At 45.9% G+C, this 20,587-nt stretch overlaps 1 protein-coding gene across 1 annotated transcript in view; it reads left to right on the top strand.

The window, feature by feature from the left end:
• Positions 1-19,687: 19,687 nt before the first annotated feature.
• Positions 19,688-20,587, top strand: part of LOC137437239 (uncharacterized) — a 38,199-nt gene continuing 37,299 nt past the window's right edge. Inside the window, exon 1 of the mRNA XM_078766369.1 lies at positions 19,688-19,813. Coding sequence (XP_078622495.1) covers positions 19,688-19,813 — 126 coding nt within the window. The remainder of the gene's footprint in view (positions 19,814-20,587) is intronic.

Here is a 20,587-nt window from a genome sequence, read left to right as displayed (position 1 = left end):
CTCCAACAGCGTGAAGCCGAGCTCGGTGTGAGGCAGGAGCACCGGCCCAGAGGGGAGAACAGTATTCCATTGAGCTGCGGATGAAAGCCTTGTATGTGGTGAGGAGCTAAGGTGTGCCAAGGAAAGACTTCGCACGACGGAGGATGCCCAGTCGGTGACTGGCTTTGGAGGCCAGATTTGAAATGTGGTTTTCCCAGGAAAGATCATGGCAGATAGTGAGACCCAAAAGCTTGAGTGACAGAACTTCTTGGAGAGGATTATTCAGAAAGTGGATGGGAGGGTTGTCCAGTCGATCTTTTCGGAGAGACATCGTAAGAGTGTGAGATTAGTCAGGATTGAAAGACATGTTCCACTTGTTTGCCCAGTCTGTGATTTAGTCCAGGTCTGCAGAGAGTGAGGAGGCTGCAGACTGCCGATCTGAGGGATGAAGAATGGAGCGACAGAGAGTAGAGTCATCAGCAAAGAGATAGAGAGGATTTTCAAGAGAGTCAGAGAGATCATTGATGAAGACCAGAAAAAGCGCAGGGCCCAGAACACTGCCTTGGGGAACTCCAGCCTGAACAGGAAGAGGAGATGAGAGAAACCCATTCAGGGCTACATGTTGACTTCGACTAGAGAGGAAGTCCGCCAGCCATGCGTGGAGATTTCCATGGATACCAAAAGAGGAGAGTGTGGTGAGCAGAGCGGGGTGCCAGACCGTATCGAAGGCACGTGATATGTCAAGGGAGACTGCTCTAATTTCCTGTTTGGCATTGAGGACCTCCATCCATTGTTGAGAAAGCAGAAGCAGCATGTCCAGAGTAGAGTGACCAGGTCTGAAAACAAATTGATGATCAGAGATCAAGCCATTGGAGAAGAGGAAAGATTTCATTCCTGAAGCAATGATGGATTCCATGACTTTTCTGATAATTGGGAGAAGGCTGATTGGTCTGTAGTTGCTGGGATCTGTTTTTGCCCCTTTTTGGTGCAAAGCGGTGATGTTGGCAGATTTCCAAGCAGATGGAAGATGACCTTGAGCAAAAGAGAGGGTGAAGAGAACAGAGAGAGGGAGTGAAAGAGCGGAAGAACAGGATTTTCGGACCCGTGGGCTGATGCCGTCAGGTCCAGTTGAAGAATCAGAGTCGAGGGTTGACAAACTTTTCCACCTTGTCAGGAGGAAGGGACACAGAGTCCAGGAGCAGCTGGGTACGACTGGGTACGGTGGGTACAGAGAGGGATGGGTTTGGGACACAAGATTTAGAGGCAAACACAGAGTTGAGGCATTCAGCTTTTTCACGTGAGGTCAGCCGTGTGGCCATTTGAGGTGAGGGAGGGGATGGAGGGGGAACAAACACCAGAAACAGATTTGACCAGATGCCACCAGGATTTGGAAGAGGGAGACAGATAAGAGAGTTTGGTCCTGAGAACGGAGAGATATTGTTTCCTGGCTCTCCTGAGGGTGGACACACACTTGTTTCGGGCTTTGTGAAAGGAAATGAGATTTCCTTCCGTTGGATTTGCTTTCCAGGAGACGAAAGCAAGTTGTTTCTGGGCAATAGCCTCACCACAAGATTCCGTGTACCATGGATGGGAGGAAGGGTATGACAACTGAAGACGAGATGGGATAAATCTGTGCATGAGAGAGAGCAATTTACTTTGGAAGAATTCCCAGGATGAGTTGATGTTAGAGGCGGTAGAGATGGGAGACCAGTCCAGATGAGTGATGGCTGCTTGAAGACCGTGCCAGTTGGCCTGAGTGAAATGCCAGACTCGTCGACGCTGAGGAGGCTCTCTGAGAATGGTCAGAGAGATGTCCACTTTAACAAGCACATGATCAGAAGAGCCGATTTGAGCAGAAGAAGAGCAGCAGACATTTTCAGGGAAGTTGGTCATAACCAAGTCCAGAAGAGAAGATGCTCCGTTGACTGAGATCCGGGTCGGGAAATTGACAGATTGTGTCAGTCCCAGTGAGTCACAGAAGTCCTTTGCTGAAGAGCCATGGCTGGTGAGAGAGGTAACCACACCCAGCCAACTGGCATGGTGACAGTTGAAATCACCACACATGAGGAAGCGAGAGTTGGGATGGGGAGATAGAAGTTGGTCCATATTATCAGACAGCGAGATGTAGATGGAGTCATCACTGTTTGGTGGACGGTACAACACACATATGAACAAAAGGTGGGAGCGAAGGGGAAACCGTAGCCAAAGGTATTCCTGGGGGTGAGGTGGAGAGAGGGCAGTGCAGGGCGAGCGAGGAAGAGTTTTTTCTATAAAGATAGCAACCCCACCTCCAGGACGAGGCGCAGGTCTATCATACCGGAGGAGGGACTAACCTGGGCGAGATACCAAGGAATACAGAGATACCAAGTACAGACGGAGCTGGGGGAGCTACACCAGAGAGGATTCGCAGTCCGTCTGGTATGACCCCAAAATGGAGCCACCGGTACCACTCGGGGTGGCCAAGGTTCATGGGTATCATATGAAAGCTCTGCTGTTCAGGAACACATTTCTGCCTGGTAGCAGTCTGTAAGTTGTAGCTTTCACCCTGAAATATGATGTTGAAAAGACCCCCTATTGGTTCGATTTTTATCAATATGTATCTGTAGTACAGACATACTCGGCTTCAGAAGATCACGTGGAAGCTCTTGCAAACAGTTTATTTTGCATTTACAGCCACCATATGTTGCACTTTATCACCATCATCATCAAAATGAAAATAACTTTACATTTTTCATCAAAATCAATGAATTAATTTCATCAAAATAAATGAACATAATCATGGAAATCATTCGCATCATCAATTGCAGAAAAATAATTAATAAAGATCCTCAAGTTCATCAACATCATCAGCATCATCCTGCACAACCATGTCCTCTCCCTCCTCAGACGGCTGGTTGTCACATGTCTTTAGTTTATAGGACTCGGAGCACCTGAGGTTATTTAGCAAAGAAGGTGCACCCATGCAGTCGGCATGATCTGGAACAGTCACAAGAAAGGAGTTCTATTACAGCTTCTGGAGCTGGTGAACTGCACCTTTGTAGAGAGGCGATCTTAGCACAGATGCGATTTAAAAAAATGTCCATGTAATGTGACTTTGCCTGGGATCCATATTTCAGATAGTGTTGCACTGATGTCTTCCGTGAAGGCCAGTAGGAGCAGAAACACATCAGTGTCATCAGCTACGCGTCCAATAGACTGGAAGCCTTGAACTGCTGCATGTGCCGCATGTAAAATGAGTCGCGTATCTGCCTCTTCTTGTGAAGAGCAGAGCTCTGGGACCAGAACACTTCCTTTGTGTGTCATTTTGAAGCAGTTCTCTCCAGAGATTATATGGAGAACCTTTCCTCTGCGTTGTTCTGTGTATTTTGGCTGCTTCCACTCTTGTGCAAGAAATTCAATGAGACTGGTTTTGTTTGGAGTTACTGAGAGAAATTACTTCCACTGGACTACTTTTAAGTGATTCCTCATCATTGGGGGACAGGGCCAAAAACGATACATAGCAGGATAGCTCAAAAAATTGTGGACGGATTCGGACGAAATTTGGCAGAGATGTAGCGTATGGGACAAGGACGAAATGATAAGATTTTGGTGAAGATCCGGATCCGGATTCGGATCCGGCTACTAAAATCTTTTAAGTGATTCTTCACCATTGGGGGACAGGGCCAAAAATGATACAAAGCAGGATATCTCATTCTGAGAGAACAAAATGGTGGAGATTTGATTTTGAAGCCCCTCTCTCAATGGGTGAAGCCCCTCCCTGAACAGACAGACTGGGGAAGAGTAGTATAGTGTAGATAAGCCAAAGGATCAAATAAGGTGTTTGAATACAAAATGGAATGTGGAAACTAGGCAAACCGAACAAGTCAAATGCACTTTTTCCTGGTGTTTTGTTTATCATGTGTAGAATTTGATGGGAGTCACAGGAAGTGAGGATCATTGTTTCAAATATTGTATTGTTGTTGCTGTTCTGTATCTTGCAGAAATTATTTGCTTTGAAGAGGGTTCGTGAGGACAGGAGGTGCTGGGGTCGGAGCTACAGTAAGTTCAACTTCCTGTAATTACCTTGCAATTGCGTTCACTTACATGACAGTTAATAATTACAATAATGTTGATGTCAATAACATGGCAATGGTCCCGGTCCCCAATCCCACACCCTCACCTCTCCCAAACAGACCACCATGCCTTGATGAATCTGCGACAGCGTATTCAAGCAGGTCACAAAAACGAGCGGAGTGTTGAGCTGTCCCATCGTTCCTGCCCACATGGAAAACTTCACGGGCAGCAGAGCAATGGAACCCAGAACCGCACGGCAAACACTCCATCTCTTGAGCAACACAAATTACTAAATTACCTCAACAAGGGACATTGCCACCAGTCTGACAAGAGCTTGAACCAACAAGTATCCCTGGCATCTCCATACAAATCGGCCAAACGCTTCCAGCAAGGGGATGCTCGAGAAATAACGAAGAAAGAGGATGCACATTGTCAATCCCAAGTGAAGGAATTGCTGAAGAGGCCACATTTCGAGTTCGACAGACCAGGTGGGCTGATAAATGTTGTCAGCCCGATCATGGTTTACCACGTGACCAACAACTCGTGTGGAGCAGGGATGAAGAAGAGCATATCGTCAGGTTCCGTAAACACCGGTGGTCGTGACGTCGGTGATATTCAAGCATCGAACAAAGGCCACGTCATCAGGGATGACTCACAAAAACAGCACCAAAGTGCCACAACTATCCAGGTAAGATCACCACTTTATACATTTCCTTTTCAGCAACACTCAAGCTATGAAATAAGCAGAAATACACCAGGTTTACATTTTTCGGATGGTCTGGTCTGAGAACATGGATCAGCAAGTTGGGGGTGATAAGTTCAAGTCGTACGGAACGGTGATTCGTTCATTGTGCACGACTGTCCATGGAATTCAAAGTACAAGTGCATTGATGTCTTCTCACTTCCTGGTGCATGTGATTGAGTACAAGCTTTACAAAGATGCTTCCATCGTCCGTTGTGTCCTCGACTTCTGCAAATTGACAACAACCCACTCGGTGTGAACTTGAAGAACCTCAGATGGGGTCATGGATTTATACAAAGGTTATGGAATCACAGAATCGTACAGGAAAAATATACAGGAAGTTTGGAAGATTTAGATGGCATTTGACTCTCAATTAGTGTTGCGGGTGGAGCGTCCTCTCTGAGTCTGTGAGGTCGTCGGTTCAAACCCCGGAGCAAAGACTTAAAAATGGTTTGTGCAGCTTCCTCACTTGGCGTTTCGCGTTTACAAGGATAGAGCACGGGCAAGCCCCATAGGTTGGCATCGATGGGGAGGAGGAAATGCTCCACTGAGCGTGGTGAGAAAGGTGGCACCATCGTACACACATTGTCCCAGGAAGTGATGGTACTTCCCCAAAGTCAGGTGGGATTGTGGAAACGCCAATCAGGTCAATCCAAAATTTAAACATTCAGCACTGCAGACTTTCGAAGGAGTCCTTTTTTTTTTCTTTCTTTTTTTTGTATACTGAATCGAGGCTCGTGAAAGAGCTAACATTTATTTCACAAACAAATCAACCAGACAAACAAAATATACAAAAAGAGGGAGCGGAAGACAAGATGGGGAGAGAAGGGGAAGCACACAACCACAACATTTGAGAGCAGGGAGAAGTGTGGGAGGGAGAGGGCTTGGGGGGAGGAGGCGTGGGAAGGGGGGGGGAGGGAGGAAGCCATTTATGTGGCCCTGTCGGATCACATCTGACTCTCATTGCTGTTTTGGTATTCTTTGTTTCATTTTCCCACATGACACCTTTTTTAGAGAATGAGTGTCATACGTGATGTCGTAACATCAGTGAAAGAGAAGAGCCTGTTCTCACTTTCACTATTTTCACAATCAGCGGGTAGCTTCTTACTCCGCCCTGGCCAATCACGGCTCCTCGGGGAATGTCCTCAGCCTGCCCAAGCTATGTGGGGTGATGTAGATGGTGGTGTCCATCGACAGTGTTCAGAACTGGCTTCCGGTTGGGTGTATTGTTATTATTTAGTGCAATTAATGGGCATTTCCTCACTCGTGTCTCCGGTGCGGTGCCAAAAGAGATAAAGGATAAATTACTGAGGTTTGACGAACAGGGGAATTAACATAATCCCTATTCTCGTTAACATGCCCCATTCCTCGTAATGGAGACCAAGATACACCTTACTCCGACATTCGGCGAAACAAAACTTTTTACATGGTGATCGTTTTTACCCAACATCCGGAGCATGATGCCTACACAAATCTATCTGACTCCACATATCACTACCCCACAAATATAACAATATTTTAAAAGTTCTTCCTTATGTCACTCACAATGACAATACCTTCTGATGTCCACAATCATCTAGTGGTGACTTTCCTATCCGAAGAAGGTAATTCACCTGAAACGTGCAAACTACCTGATCAATTTGTGGATAGGGCAAATGCTGCTGCCCAGACCTACACTTGAGATCACAAGCAGTGTAATTAACCTGGTGCCAAGGAACCTCCAAACAGACGAGAGCACTCGCTACACACAGTCAAGGCCACATCTTGTTCATATATGTTCAGAGTGCCAACGATAACTCGTTTAATCTTCGTGGAAGACATCACGGGATGTTTGACGTCTATCGGCTAATGCTGGCAGGTGGGACAACCAACTTATCGCCCATCCGAGGGACGGCATTGATGCCTCACCATGACTGCGAAACACCAGGACGACAGTTTGCAGCTGTGTCAGGATTCAAACCCAGTCAAGGTAGAACAGAGTTGAGTGTGCATACCCATCGGCCACGTTGCCAGCTCTCACCTGGTGTCGAAGGATGTAAAATACATGCATCACCTTTGGATTCAGAAATTGATTTGTTATCTCTGCCACTGAAGGGGGATGGAGGTTATGTTTTCACCCCTGTCTCAAAATATCTCAAAAAGTTGTGGACGGATTCGGACGAAATTTGGTGGAGAGGTTGGGTATGTGACAAGGACAAAATGATTAGATTTTTGTGAAGTTCTGCATCCGGATCAGGGTCAGAGAATTATTTAATTCAAGTGATTCTTCACCATTGAGTGAAATGGCCAAAAACAACAACTAACATAATTATTCCAAAACTTGGTGGACGAGTTGGTGAGATGACAAGAACAAGCCGATTCGGTTTTGGTTCAGGTCTGAATCCAGATCCGGCCTACCAGTTGGGTACAAAAGTAAATTGTTCAGCCTGGTGGAGGTATGCGCTCCACCGAGTACCGTTGTAGTTGTTTTTGATTTTCTTTATCGCTCAAGTTTCAATAAAAAAAATCCACCCACAATGCCTTTTACTGATTGTAGAACCATCTGCTGTGAATTGGTGCAAAATATATTAATTTAACCATTAATGGATAACCATCTCCAACTGATGTTAATCCAAATCCTCATCCACTGTGACTGGTTTTTTGAAGCTTCTCCCATCATTTTAATTGTCCTTTTCTCTGCAGGCAAACTACCGTGGATACCAAACGAGGAAGCATCTGAAGGACAGCCGCTATGAACACGACATTTTTACGTTTCAGGACGAATCATCAAATTGCAAAGTAACAAGTCATGTGATTTCCTCTCGGTCAAGTTCTCGGAGCTCTCAGGGATATTCCAGCCGGCCGAGCTCTCGCAATCCCTGTTTAATCCGCGAAAATGAGCGAGACTCGGCTCATGAGGACCAGCGCCGACTGCAGCAGGGTAAACTTATTCGACCTCGATCGGAACATGATGGTGGCGCCGCATCACGTGATACAAGTTTGAAGAACACCAAGAAAGCATTTCCACGTTGTGATGATGTGGTGTCCTCCCACGGGCTTGACAGGAGTGTGACGAATAGTCACTTCCTGGTTGACCCTGCCAAGGAAGAGGCAGTCGTCACCATCCAAGCAGGTTACAGAGGATACCGAGTGAGGAATGATTTCAGAAAGAAGCGGCAAAGTGCAACAACTATCCAGGTGAGAAACAGTAAATAATATTTTGGCTCTGAATTTGTCCCAATCGCACATACTCAGAGAGGAGTGAGGTAATTTTTTACTCTGTCTGCCTGTCTGACAGTGAAACAAAATTTAATATTTCCCACCTCCCCTCAAGCCCTCTCCCCACGGTTCTCTCGATGTCCCTGCTCTCAAATGTTGTGTTTGTGTCCTCCCTCTCTCCCCATCTTGTCTACCGCTACCATTATTTTGTGTTTTATGTGTCGGTTTGACTTTTTGTGTGATTAATGTTAAGTCTTTCACGAGACTCGATCTTGTATACAAAAATATATCGCCTCATGGAAGGCTAACTCAACTGAAGGCAATCTCCGTTCCTTTCACAAAGCTCGGAACAAGTGTGTGTCTACCCTCAGGAGAGCCCGGAAACAATATCTCCCGACGCTCAATCTTGATCTCTCACACCTGTCTCCCTCCTCCAAATCCTGGTGATGTCTGGTCAAATGTGGTATTTGTTCCCCCTCCATCCCCTCCCTTACCTCAAATGGCTACACAGCTGACACTGCAAGTGAAAAAGCCGAATGCCTCAACTCTGTGTTTGCCTCAAAATGTTGTGTCCCAACCCCATCTCTCTCTGTACCCACCATACCCAGTCGTACTCAGCTGCTCCTGGACTCTGTGTCCTTCTCTCCTGACAAGGTGGTGAAGTTTCTGTCAAACCTCGACTCTGATTCTGCAACTGGACCAGAGGGCATCAGCCCACGTGTCCTAAAATCCTGCTCTGCCGCTCTATCTCACACTCTCTCGGTGCTCTTCACCCTCTCTTTTGCTCAAGGTCATCTGCTATCTGCTTGGAAATCAGCCAACATTACCGCTTTACACAAAAAAGGTGCAAAAACAGATCCTTGCAACTACAGACCAATCAACCTTCTCTTGAAAATCCTCTCTATCTCTTTGCTGAGGTCATGGAATCGATCATCGCTTCTGACATCAAATCCTTCTTCTTCTTCAATGGCTTGATCTCGGATCACCAATTTGGATTCAGACCAGGTCATTCTACTGTGGACATGCTGCTTCTGCTGTCCCAACAAGGGATGGAGGTCCACAATGCCAAACAGGAAATCAGAGCTGTCTCCCTTGACATATCACGTTCCTTCGATGCGGTATGGCACCCCGCCCTGCTCACCAAACTCTCCTCCTATGGTATCCATGGAAATCTCCACGCTTAGCTGGCGGACTTCCTCTCTAGTCGAAGTCAACATGTAGCCCTGAATGGGTTTCTCTCATCTCCTCTTCCTGTTCAGGCTGGAGTTCCCCAAGGCAGTGTTCTGGGCCCTGCGCTTTTTCTGGTCTTCATCAATGATCTCTCTGACTCTCTTGAAAATCCTCTCTATCTCTTTGCTGAGGTCATGGAATCGATCATCGCTTCTGACATCAAATCCTTCTTCTTCTTCAATGGCTTGATCTCGGATCACCAATTTGGATTCAGACCAGGTCATTCTACTGTGGACATGCTGCTTCTGCTGTCCCAACAAGGGATGGAGGTCCACAATGCCAAACAGGAAATCAGAGCTGTCTCCCTTGACATATCACGTTCCTTCGATGCGGTATGGCACCCCGCCCTGCTCACCAAACTGTCCTCCTATGGTATCCATGGAAATCTCCACGCTTAGCTTGCGGACTTCCTCACCGGTCGCCGTCAACGTGTGGCCCTTAATGTAATTCTCTCATCTCCCCTTCCTGTTCAGGCTGGAGTTCCCCAAGGCAGTGTTCTGGGTCCTGTTTTTCTGGTCTTCATTAATGTTCTCTCCGACTCTCTGGAAAATGCTCTCTATCTCTTTGCTGATGACTTCACTGTCTGCTGCTCCATATCGCAGCCGTCAGATCAGCAGGCAGCAGCTTCTTCACTCTCTGCAGACCTGGAGAAAATCACAAACTGGTCAGACAAGTGGAACATGTCTTTCAATACTGACAAATCTCACACTCACTTTGTCTCTCCCAAAAGACATCCCTCCCATCTACTTTCTGAACAAGCCTCTTGAAGAAGTTCTGTCACTCAAGCTTTTGGGTCTCACTATCTGCCATGATCTCTTCCTGGGAAAACCACATTTTCAAGCTGGCCTCCAAAGACAGTCGCCGACTGGGCATCCTCCGTCGTGCAAAGTCCTTTCTGGGCTCTTCTGAGCTCCTCACCACATGCAATGTTTTCATCCGCAGCTCAATGGAATACTGTTCTCCCCTCTGGGCTGGTGCTCCTGCTTCACACCTAGCTCGGCTTCACGCGGTTGTAACCAAAGCTTTCAGAATCATTGGAATCTCCCGCGATGAAGCTGATTCTGAGGGCCTTTCTCTCTCTCACCGCAGGCAGGTAGGTGGTCTTTCTGTCTTCTACCGACTCCTCTCCGGCCTTGCTCCCCCTGCTCTGTCTGTGCTCTGTTCCCCAAATATTCCTCCAGGTCGCACAAGATCTGTCAGCAAGCCTCTTCTGGTTAAACTACCAAAATCAAGACTCTGCTCACCTTCACTCTTTCAATCCTCTTTTGAGACAGAGGATTCCCACCTCTGGAACAAACTCCCACACCCCTTTCAATCCTTCTCCTCCCTCCAGGTCTTTAAAACAGCTGTTCATCACCATCTCTTATCTTCCCCATCCAAAACCTTGATCTTTTCTACCCCTGTTAAAACACCCCAAATCCACCTCTTTCAATTCCCAACTTCTTTCCTGAAATTCCGAGTAGTGTTCATTTGCTTTATACCGTGTACCCCTCCCTCCTCCCCCAGCTCTCCCCTGAACCCAGACGAGACGGCTTGAAGGTGAGTGTGCGTCCTCCGAAGCTATCTTTCCAGCCAGATAATCTCTCCCGTCTCCAAATTATATCGTATGAGGAAGAGTAACACACCTCTCTCCCTCCACATAGAGGTCTTCACAAAGAGTCTATGTACATCACTCTTGGTCCTTTTCCACAATTTTTGAACACTTCCATTTGGAATTTCCCGCTCTACCATCAACCAAGGAGACTTGCATGACATACGAACACACCAGAGTTCCTTTCTCTGACTTACAGCATATGGATGATCATGAGACCAGGAACAAACCAACACACTCCATGGGTTTGAATCTATGTTTCTCGCATCATGACCCCTGGGTTCAGATGGGAACACCAAACAGGCCACTGTTGGTTATAATCGAGACAACTCTCATTTCTACCCGACGTTACTCTTATTTCCCATATTTGTCTTTGTGCTCTTCTTTGTCATCGCTCAACTTTTCAAATGAAAATAACCCCTGAAATCAGATCACTTGTATAAAGTTTAGATTGTTGAGAAATAGACCCACAATGCCTGTCTGTCACCTGATTGTAGAACGATCTGCTGTGAATTGGTGCAAAATATATTAATTTAACCATTAATTGATAACCATCTCTAACTGATGTAAATCCAAATCCTCATCCACTGAAACTGGTTTGATGAAGCTTTTCCAATAATTTTAATTTGTTCTTTTCTCTGCAGGCAAACTTCCGTGGATACCAAGCGAGGAAGCATCTGATGAAACGCCGCGATGAACACGGAATTGTTACTTTTCAGGACGAACCAGCGGATTACAAAGTCACAAACCACGTGGATTCCTCCCAATCAAGTTCTTGGAGCTCTCAGGGATATTCCAGCAAGCCGAGCTCTCGCACTCCATGTTTCAGTCCCAAATATGATCGAGACTCGGCTCTTGAGGACCAACGCCGAGTGCAGCTGGGTAAACTTATTCGACCTCGATTGGGTCATGACGGTGGCACCACATCACGTGATACAAGTTTGAAAACCACCAAGACAACATCTGCACGTTATTATGATGTGGTGTTTTTCCATGGACTTGACAGAAGTGGGATGAATGGTCACTTCCTGGTTGACCCTGCCAAGGAAGAGGCGGTCGTCACCATCCAAGCAGGTTTCAGAGGGTACCGAGCCAGGAATGATTTCAGAAAGAAGCGGCAAAGTGCAACAACTATCCAGGTGAGAAAGAAGGTTTTAGAAACATTTTAAACAATCTCTAAACTATGAAATAATCTGAAGTGCTGAAGATTTAAATTTTGGATTAACTACCCTGGTGTTCTCACTTGTCATTGTTCATGATTCCTCCACTTCAATCCCATAAAACATTAATCTCACTATTATTTACAGATATCCTTGTAATTTATATTTGAGCGAGCACAAAGGTAACCTTCCTTCCATCCCCTCTTCCCGTGTTCCCCTCCACCCTACTATCTTTGCTCCCCTCTCCTCCCTCCTCTCTCTCTTCCCCACCCAACATCTCCAACTCTCTCTCTCCACCACCCTCTCTCTCCCTCCACTCTCCCCCTTCCTTCCATCCCAATCTTAAACGATGTCAGTGACAGTGGACATTCCACATAATGTAAAATCTGACCAAGACCTCAATAATCCCCTCCTTCCCTCTCCCTCTACATCCCCACACACACCTTCTCCTCTCCCCCGACTCTGCCTCCCCCTCCCACAAATTTCAAAGGGGTCCTATGTACTACATTGCAACGACTTGGAAACCTTTTGTAATACTATAATTACTATATACAAATCGATATTAATCGATTATTATTAATATAGTATTACAAGAGGTGTCCAACTAGTTAAGACGTAACCCCCCACTATTTCCTCACCTCTCCCTCCCCCCCCCCCCACATCCCCCCGCCAGCTTTAACTCCTCCTCCCCCCCCCCCCTCCTTACTCCCAACCCTCCACTCACCTCTCCCCCTCCCTTCTCTTCCTCTCCCATCCTCTCACCTCTCCCTTCCCACCTCTTTGCCCCTCCTTTCCCAATGGCTGGGAAGAGCTTTCATAGAGGTCCTATATAGTATGCATGCAATCCACGAAACAGCAGCAAGGGCTCGTTCATTTTTCCCCACATTAAAAAAAAAACGTTCATTATTTCCCCAGATTTCTCACAATTTCATTCAGAACACCTCAAGGTACCTCTGAAAATGCAAACATACGTCAAATGGACATTCCGAATAAGCAATCCCCAGTCTGAAAGCCACAAATGTATTTAATATTTAGTTATTTAAAATGAATTTTTTTGTCTAGAAACGTGTAATTTTGGCTGAGTTTCTTGGGATTTATTTTAGTCGAGTCTGAAACGATACCAGGGACAATCAAAAGTGATACCCCAAAAAAATTTAATCGCAAGACTAAATTGTGGGATAGTCCGAAAAGGTTTCGTTTTGTTCGGCCTCAAACCACGGGAAATTTTAAACATTATTAAACTCAAAACCTGAAACTCCAAAAATACGCCACAAACCTTATTATTCTCAGGAAACATTCGTCTCTCCAAATATGCACATGTACACCCACCCACCTTATTATTTAATGACAGAAGATGCTTCAAATGCACACCAGAGGTCTATAGGTCATCAGAGCTGTGCCAATCGACCAGAATGGTGGTGCATGTCCAATGGGCGGTGCTGCTTATGACGCTGTGGGAGAGGCGTGGCCTGAAGAATGGGCGGCACTTATGACCCACAGACACTAACTCGGCTTTATATATAAGATACACTCAAGACTTCCAATATTTACAGCATGCACGCAAAGCAAACCATGTGGAGTTTAGCAATTGGTGCAATGTCTGACCTGTCTACAAACGTTAGTTTATGATCGAGGAACAACTTAATCTAAAAGGAATGTTATATTTAGATCATGAATCGGAAAACAAACCTGTAGATTAGCAATACATTGGCTCGGAATTTGTCTGATCACACATGCGCAGAGAGGAGTGAGATCATTTTTACTCTGTCTGCTCGTCAGTCACTGAAACAAATTTTAAAATCATTCCAAACAGGAAACCTACTATTTTTAAGGACGTCATAAAGGACACACACAACCGGCACAAAGAAATATGTAACGTGTGAAATAACATGCTGTGACATCACCAGCTGTAAATTCCTGGATTTTTTTTATGCAACCTTTAAAATCTTTATTTTATTTCAATTGAATGATAGTGTTATGGCCACGGGTTTCGGTTCTACTATGAGGGGGATCCTTGGTTCCCTCTGGACTTACTGGGCTTGAGGCCACCGATCACGAATAACTTTGTGTCAGGTTGGGTTGCTAGGCAACCACGAATGCCAATTGGTCTAACAAGTTACCCCCGGATACTCCGCCTGACAACAGTTTACCTGTGTTACGTGGCTTTCCAATCGGGGGACATGCCCTCGGTTATGCACCAATCTTATCTTAATTAGATTTTTTTTAGGCCGGCCGAGATTACCGCTGGTGCATATCGAACTTGGATACGAGCCAATTAATCGGGGAATTATAATCTCCCAGACCAACCTATGTGCGAACAATGCTGAATCAATGAAGGAAAAGACAAACATGAACAGATTGGAAATGAAGTTCAAGAGGATGGGGTTTATTATTTACAAACAGAACCAATGATGTAAAATGTGAAATGCGGGATCATTCAGGCAGGTAACTGAAGGACTTTAATGCTCAAATAGGCAATCAAGATGAATGTAAACCATAGAATGTAAATCAAAATGTACAAGCTGCAATCATAATAATTATTAGAGAGTGCAGCAATTTCTTCAGCAAAGTAAAATGGACAAGATGCAGAACTTAACCGTTACCTTACGTACCGGCCACACACAAGACCTGGGTACCCAATCAGACATCCGCAGAAGGGAGGTAAGAACAGAAGAAAGAAGAAGAATGAGCGTTATCGGACTCTTTATCTTTCTGGGTGGGAGCCGTCGTGCCTTCGCGAACCAAACGCTAAAGGAAGGGGTTGAAGGGGAAATACTGAGGTATCTAGGGTGTGTGAGCATAGAGGTGCGGGGTGTGTGACTGTCGTGCGTGTGGTGCATGCATGCAATAGAAACTGCAACGGGAAGGTGCGTTATCTGTGATTGTGCCTTGAAAAGGACAGTTGGTGGATTGTGCCTTATTGAGCTCTTGACTTTCGCAGAACGATAAATAATAAAGCCAAGAAAATAATATGTCCGAGAAATAGCCCACTGTGTGAGAATCTAAAAGAGAGTGTGTTTATCTCCAACTGATGATAATCCAAATCCTCATCCATTGTGACTGGTTTGATGAAGCCTCTCCCATCATTTTAATCTGTCCTTTTCTCCACAGGCAAACTACCGTGGATACCAAGCGAGGAACCATCTCATGAAACGCCGTGATGAACACGGAATTGTTACTTTACAGGACGAACCAGCGGATTACAAAGCTGCAAACCACGTGGATTCCTCTCGGTCAAGTTCTCGCAGCTCTCAGGGACATTCCAGCCGGCAGAGCTCTCGCAGTCCATGTTTAAGTCCCAAATATGATCGAGACTCAGCTTTTGAGAACCAGCACAGAGTGCCGATGGGTAAACCTATTCGACCTCGATTGGGTCATGATGGTGGCACCACATCATGTGATACACCTTTGAAAAACACCAAGAAAACATCTCCATGTTATGACGATGTGGTTTCCTCCCACGGGCTTGACAGAAGTGGGATGAATAGTCACTTCCTGGTTGATCCTGCCAAGGAAGAGGCGGTCGTCACCATCCAAGCAGGTTACAGAGGGTACCGAGACAGGAATGACTTCAGAAAGAAACGGCAAAGTGCAACAACTATCCAGGTAAGAAACAATAAATAATATTTTGGCTCTGAATTTGTCCCAATCGCACATACACAGAGAGGAGTGAGGTAATTTTTTACGATGTCTGCTTGTCTGACAGTGAAACAAAATTTAATATTTCCCACCTCCCCCAAGCCCTCTCCCTCCCACGGTTCTCTCGATGTCCCTGCTATCAAATGTTGTGTTTGTGTCCTTCCCCCTCTCTCCCCATCTTGTCTTCCGCTCCCCTTATTTTGTGTTTTATGTGTCGGTTTGACTTTTTGTGTGATTAATGTTGGCTCTTTCACGAGCCTCGATCTTGTATACCAAAAAAAAAATCTCTCCGTGCAGATTGCTTCAGACAAACCAGACTTAATCTGCTTAACAGAAACTTTCCTCATTCAAGATGTCTCTGATTCCTTAATATCTCTTCCTGGTTACTCCCTCCTCCGGTATGATAGACCTGAGCCTCGTCCGGATGGTGGGGATGCTATCTTTATCAAAAACTCTTTTCCTCACTCTCCCTGCACTGCCCTCTCTCCACCCCACCCCCAGGAGTACCTCTGGCTACGGCTTTCTCTCCGCTCCCACCTTTTGTTCATATGTGTTCTGTACCGTCCTCCAAACAGTACAACAACAACAACAACATGCATTTTAAGGCCATTTTCCCTGCTAGAGCGGGGGTTAGCCTAGCAGGCTAACCATCCTCCAAACAGTGATGACTCCATTTACATCTCCCTGTCTGACAACATGGAGCAACTTCTATCCACTCATCCCAATTCTCTCTTCCTCATATGTGGTGACGTAAACTGTCATCATGCCAGCTGGCTGGGTGTGGGTACCTCTCACTCCAGTCATGGCACCCCAGCAAAGGACTTCTGCATCTCATTGGGACTGACACAATCTGTTAACTTCCCGACACGGATCTCAGTCAATGGAGTATCTTCTCTTCTGGACTTGGTTATGAAAAACATCCCTGCAAATGTCTGCTGTTCTTCTTCTGCTCCAATCGGTTCTTCTGATCAATTGCTTGTTAAAGTGGACATCTCTCTGGCCATTTTCAGAGAGCCTCCTCAGCGTTGACGAGTCTGACATTTCACTCAGGCCGACTGGCATGGTCTTAAAGAAGCCATCAATCATCTGGACTGGTCTCCCGTCTCTACTGCCTCTGACATCAACTCTTCCTGGGAATTCTTCCAAAGTAAACTGCTCTCTCTCATGCACAGATTTATCCCTTCTCGTCTTCAGTTGTCATACCCTTCCTCCCATCCATGGTACACAGAATCTTGTGGTGAGGCAGTTGCCATGAAACAACTTGCCTTCGCTTCATGGGAGGCTAACTCAACTGAAGGCAATCTCCGTTCCTCAGGAGAGCCAGGAAACAATATCTCCCTACGCTCAAGATTGATCTCTCAAACCTGTCTCCCTCCTCCAAATCCTGGTGGTGTCTGGTCAAATCTGTTTCTGGTATTTGTTCCCCCTCCATCCCCTCCCTTACCTCAAATGGCTACACAGCTGACACTGCACGTGAAAAAGCCGAATGCCTCAACTCTGTGTTTGCCTCAAAATATTGTGTCCCAAACCCATCTCTCTGTACCCACCATACCCAGTCGTACTCATCTTGTCCTGGACTCGGTGTCCTTCTCTCCTGACAAGGTGGAGAAGTTTCTGTCAAACCTCGACTCTGATTCTGCAACTGGACCAGACGGCATCAGCCAACGGGTCCTAAAATCCTGCTCTGCTGCTCTATTTCACACTCTCTCTGTGCTCTTCGCACTTTCTTTTGCTCAAGGTTATCTGCCATCTGCTTGAAAATCAGCCAACATTACCGCTTTACACAAAAAGATGCTAAAACAGATCCTTGAAACAACAGACCAATCAGCCTGCTCCCAATAATCAGCAAGGTCATGGAATTGATCATCGCTTCTGACATCAAATCCTTCTTCTTCTTCAATGGCCTGATCTCGGATCGTCAATTTGGATTCAGACCAGGTCATTCTACTGTGGACATGCTGCTTATGCTTCTGCTGTCCCAACAATGGATGGAGGTCCACAATGCCAAACAGGAAATCAGAGCAGTCTCCCTTAACATGTCACGTTCCTTCGATGCGGTAAGCCACCCCGCCCTGCTCACCAAACTCTCCTCATATGGTATCCATGGAAAACCTCCAAGCATGGCTTGCAGACTTCCTCACCTGTCGCAGTCAACGTGTGGCCCTGAATGGAATTCTCTCATCTCCCCTTCCTCTTCGGGGTGGAGTTCCCCAAGGCAGTGTTCTGGGTCCTGTGCTCTTTCTGGTCTTCATTGATGATCTCTCTGGAAAATGCTCTCGATCTTTTTGCTGATGACTCCACTGTCTGCTGCTCCATATCTCAGCCCTCAGATCAGCAGGCAGCAGCTTCTTCACTCTCTGCAGACCTGGACAAAATCAAAAACTGGTCAGACAAGTAGAACATGTCTTTCAATCCTGACAAATCTCACACTCTCACTTTGTCTCTCCCAAAAGACAACCCTCCCATCTACTTTCTGAACAATCCTCTTGAAGAAGTTCTGTCACTCAAGCTTTTGTGTCTCACTATCTGCCATGAGCTTTCATGGGAAAACCACATTTCCAAGCTGGCCTCCAAAGCCAGTCGCCGACTGGGCAGGGCGGTGGTCTTTCAGTCTTCTATCGACTCCTCTCCGGCCTTGCTCCCCCAGCTCTCTCTGGGCTCTGTCCCCCAAATATTCCTGCGGGTCGCACAAGATCTGTCAGCAACCCTCTTTTGGTTAAACTGCCAAAATCAAGACTCCCTGCTCACCTTCACTCTTTCAATCCTTTTCTCCCACCTTGGGAACAAACTCCCACACTCTCTTCAATCCTTCTCCTCCCTCCAGGTCTTTAAAACAGCTGTTCATCACCATCTCTTATCTTCCCCATCCAAAACCTTGATCTTTTCTACCCCTGTTAAAACACCCCAAATCCACCTCTTTCAATCCCAAACTTCTTTCCTGAAATTCCTCGTAGTGTTCATTTGCTTTATACCGTGTACCCCTCCCTCCTCCTCCAGCTCTCCCCTGAACCCAGACGAGACGGCTTAAAGGTGAGTGTGCGTACTCCGAAGCTATCCTTCCAGCCAGATAATCTCTCCAGTCTACAAATTACATCGCATGAGGAAGAGTAACATACCTCTCTCCCTCCACATAGAGGTCTTCACATAGAGTCTATGTACATCACACTTGGTCTTTTTCCACAATTTTTGAACACTTCCATTTGGAATTTCCCGCTCTACCATCAACCAAGGACACTTGCATGACATACGAACCCACCAGAGTTCCTTTCTCTGACTTACAGCATATGGATGATCATGAGACCAGGAACAAACCAACACACTCCATGGGTTTGAATCTATGTTTCTCGCATCATGACCCCTGGGTTCAGATGGGAACACCAAACAGGTCACTGTTGGTTATAATCGAGACATCTCTCATTTATATCCGACGTTACTCTTCTTTCCCATATTTGTCTTTGTGCTCTTCTGTGTCATCGCTCAACTTTTCAAATGAAAATAACCCCTGAAATCAGATCACTTGTATAAAGTTTAGATTGTTGAGAAATAGACCCACAATGCCTGTCTGTCACCTGATTGTAGAACGATCTGCTGTGAATTGGTGAAAAATATATTAATTTAACCATTAAATGATAACCATCTCCAACTGATGTAAATCCAAATCCTCATCCACTGAAACTGGTTTGATGAAGCTTTTCCAATAATTTTAATTTGTTCTTTTCTCCACAGGCAAACTTCCGTGGATACCAAGCGAGGAAGCATCTGATGAAACGCCGCGATGAACACGGAATTGTTACTTTTCAGGACGAACCAGCGGATTACAAAGTCACAAACCACGTGGATTCCTCCCAATCAAGTTCTCGGAGCTCTCAGGGATATTCCAGCAAACCGAGCTCTCGCACTCCATGTTTCAGTCCCAAATATGATCGAGACTCGGCTCTTGAGGACCAACGCCGAGTGCAGCTGGGTAAACTTTTTCGACCTCGATTGGATCATGACGGTGGCACCACATCACGTGATACAAGTTTGAAAACCACCAAGACAACATCTGCACGTTATTATGATGTGGTGTTTTTCCATGGACTTGACAGAAGTGGGATGAATGGTCACTTCCTGGTTGACCCTGCCAAGGAAGAGGCGGTCGTCACCATCCAAGCAGGTTTCAGAGGGTACCGAGCCAGGAATGATTTCAGAAAGAAGCGGCAAAGTGCAACAACTATCCAGGTGAGAAAGAAGGTTTTAGAAACATTTTAAACAATCTCTAAACTATGAAATAATCTGAAGTGCTGAAGATTTAAATTTTGATTTGACCTACCTGGTGTTCTCACCTGAGTCATTGTTCATGATTCCTCCAGTTCAATCCCATAAAACACATTCATCTTACCATTAGTTACAGATATCCTTGTAATTTATATAAAAATACACCCAAGACCACTAATATTTACCCCGTGCGCGCAAAGCAAGCAGCAGAGTCAAGCAATTGGTTCACCGTGTACAACCATCAGTTTATGATCGAGGAACAACTTGATCTAAATTGAATGTAATATTTTGATCATGAATTGGAAAACAAACCTGTGGTTTAGCAGCACTTTGTCTCTGAATCTGTCCCGCTCAAACATGCTCAGAGAGGAGTAATGTAATTTTTATGCCTCCAGGAACTTGTGTTTTCGGGGGGGGGGGGGGGGGGGGGGGGGTTTCATTTTTTTGGTGTGCAGAATCGAGGCTCATGTCAGAGCGAACACATTGAACATGAAAACATTTACAGACACATTAAACATACAATGAAGGGAGCGGGAGATAAGAGGGGGAGAGAGAGGGAAGCACACAAGCACGACAACAATGGAGAACAGGGTCGTCGGTAGATCTGTGGAAGGGGGAGGGCTGGGGCCGGTCGGAGGGGTACACGGTGTAAAGCAAATGAACACCACGAGGAATTTCACGAAAGAAGTTGGGGGTTGAAAGAGTTGGATTTGGGGTGTTTTAACGTGGGTAGAAAAG

This window comes from Myxine glutinosa, chromosome 12 (assembly GCF_964187855.1).
Source record: "Myxine glutinosa chromosome 12, kmMyxGlut1.1, whole genome shotgun sequence".
Lineage (NCBI taxonomy): Eukaryota > Metazoa > Chordata > Myxini > Myxiniformes > Myxinidae > Myxine > Myxine glutinosa.
The sequence above is the reverse complement of the archived record's forward strand: the minus strand, read 5'-3'. Positions and strand labels throughout refer to the sequence as shown.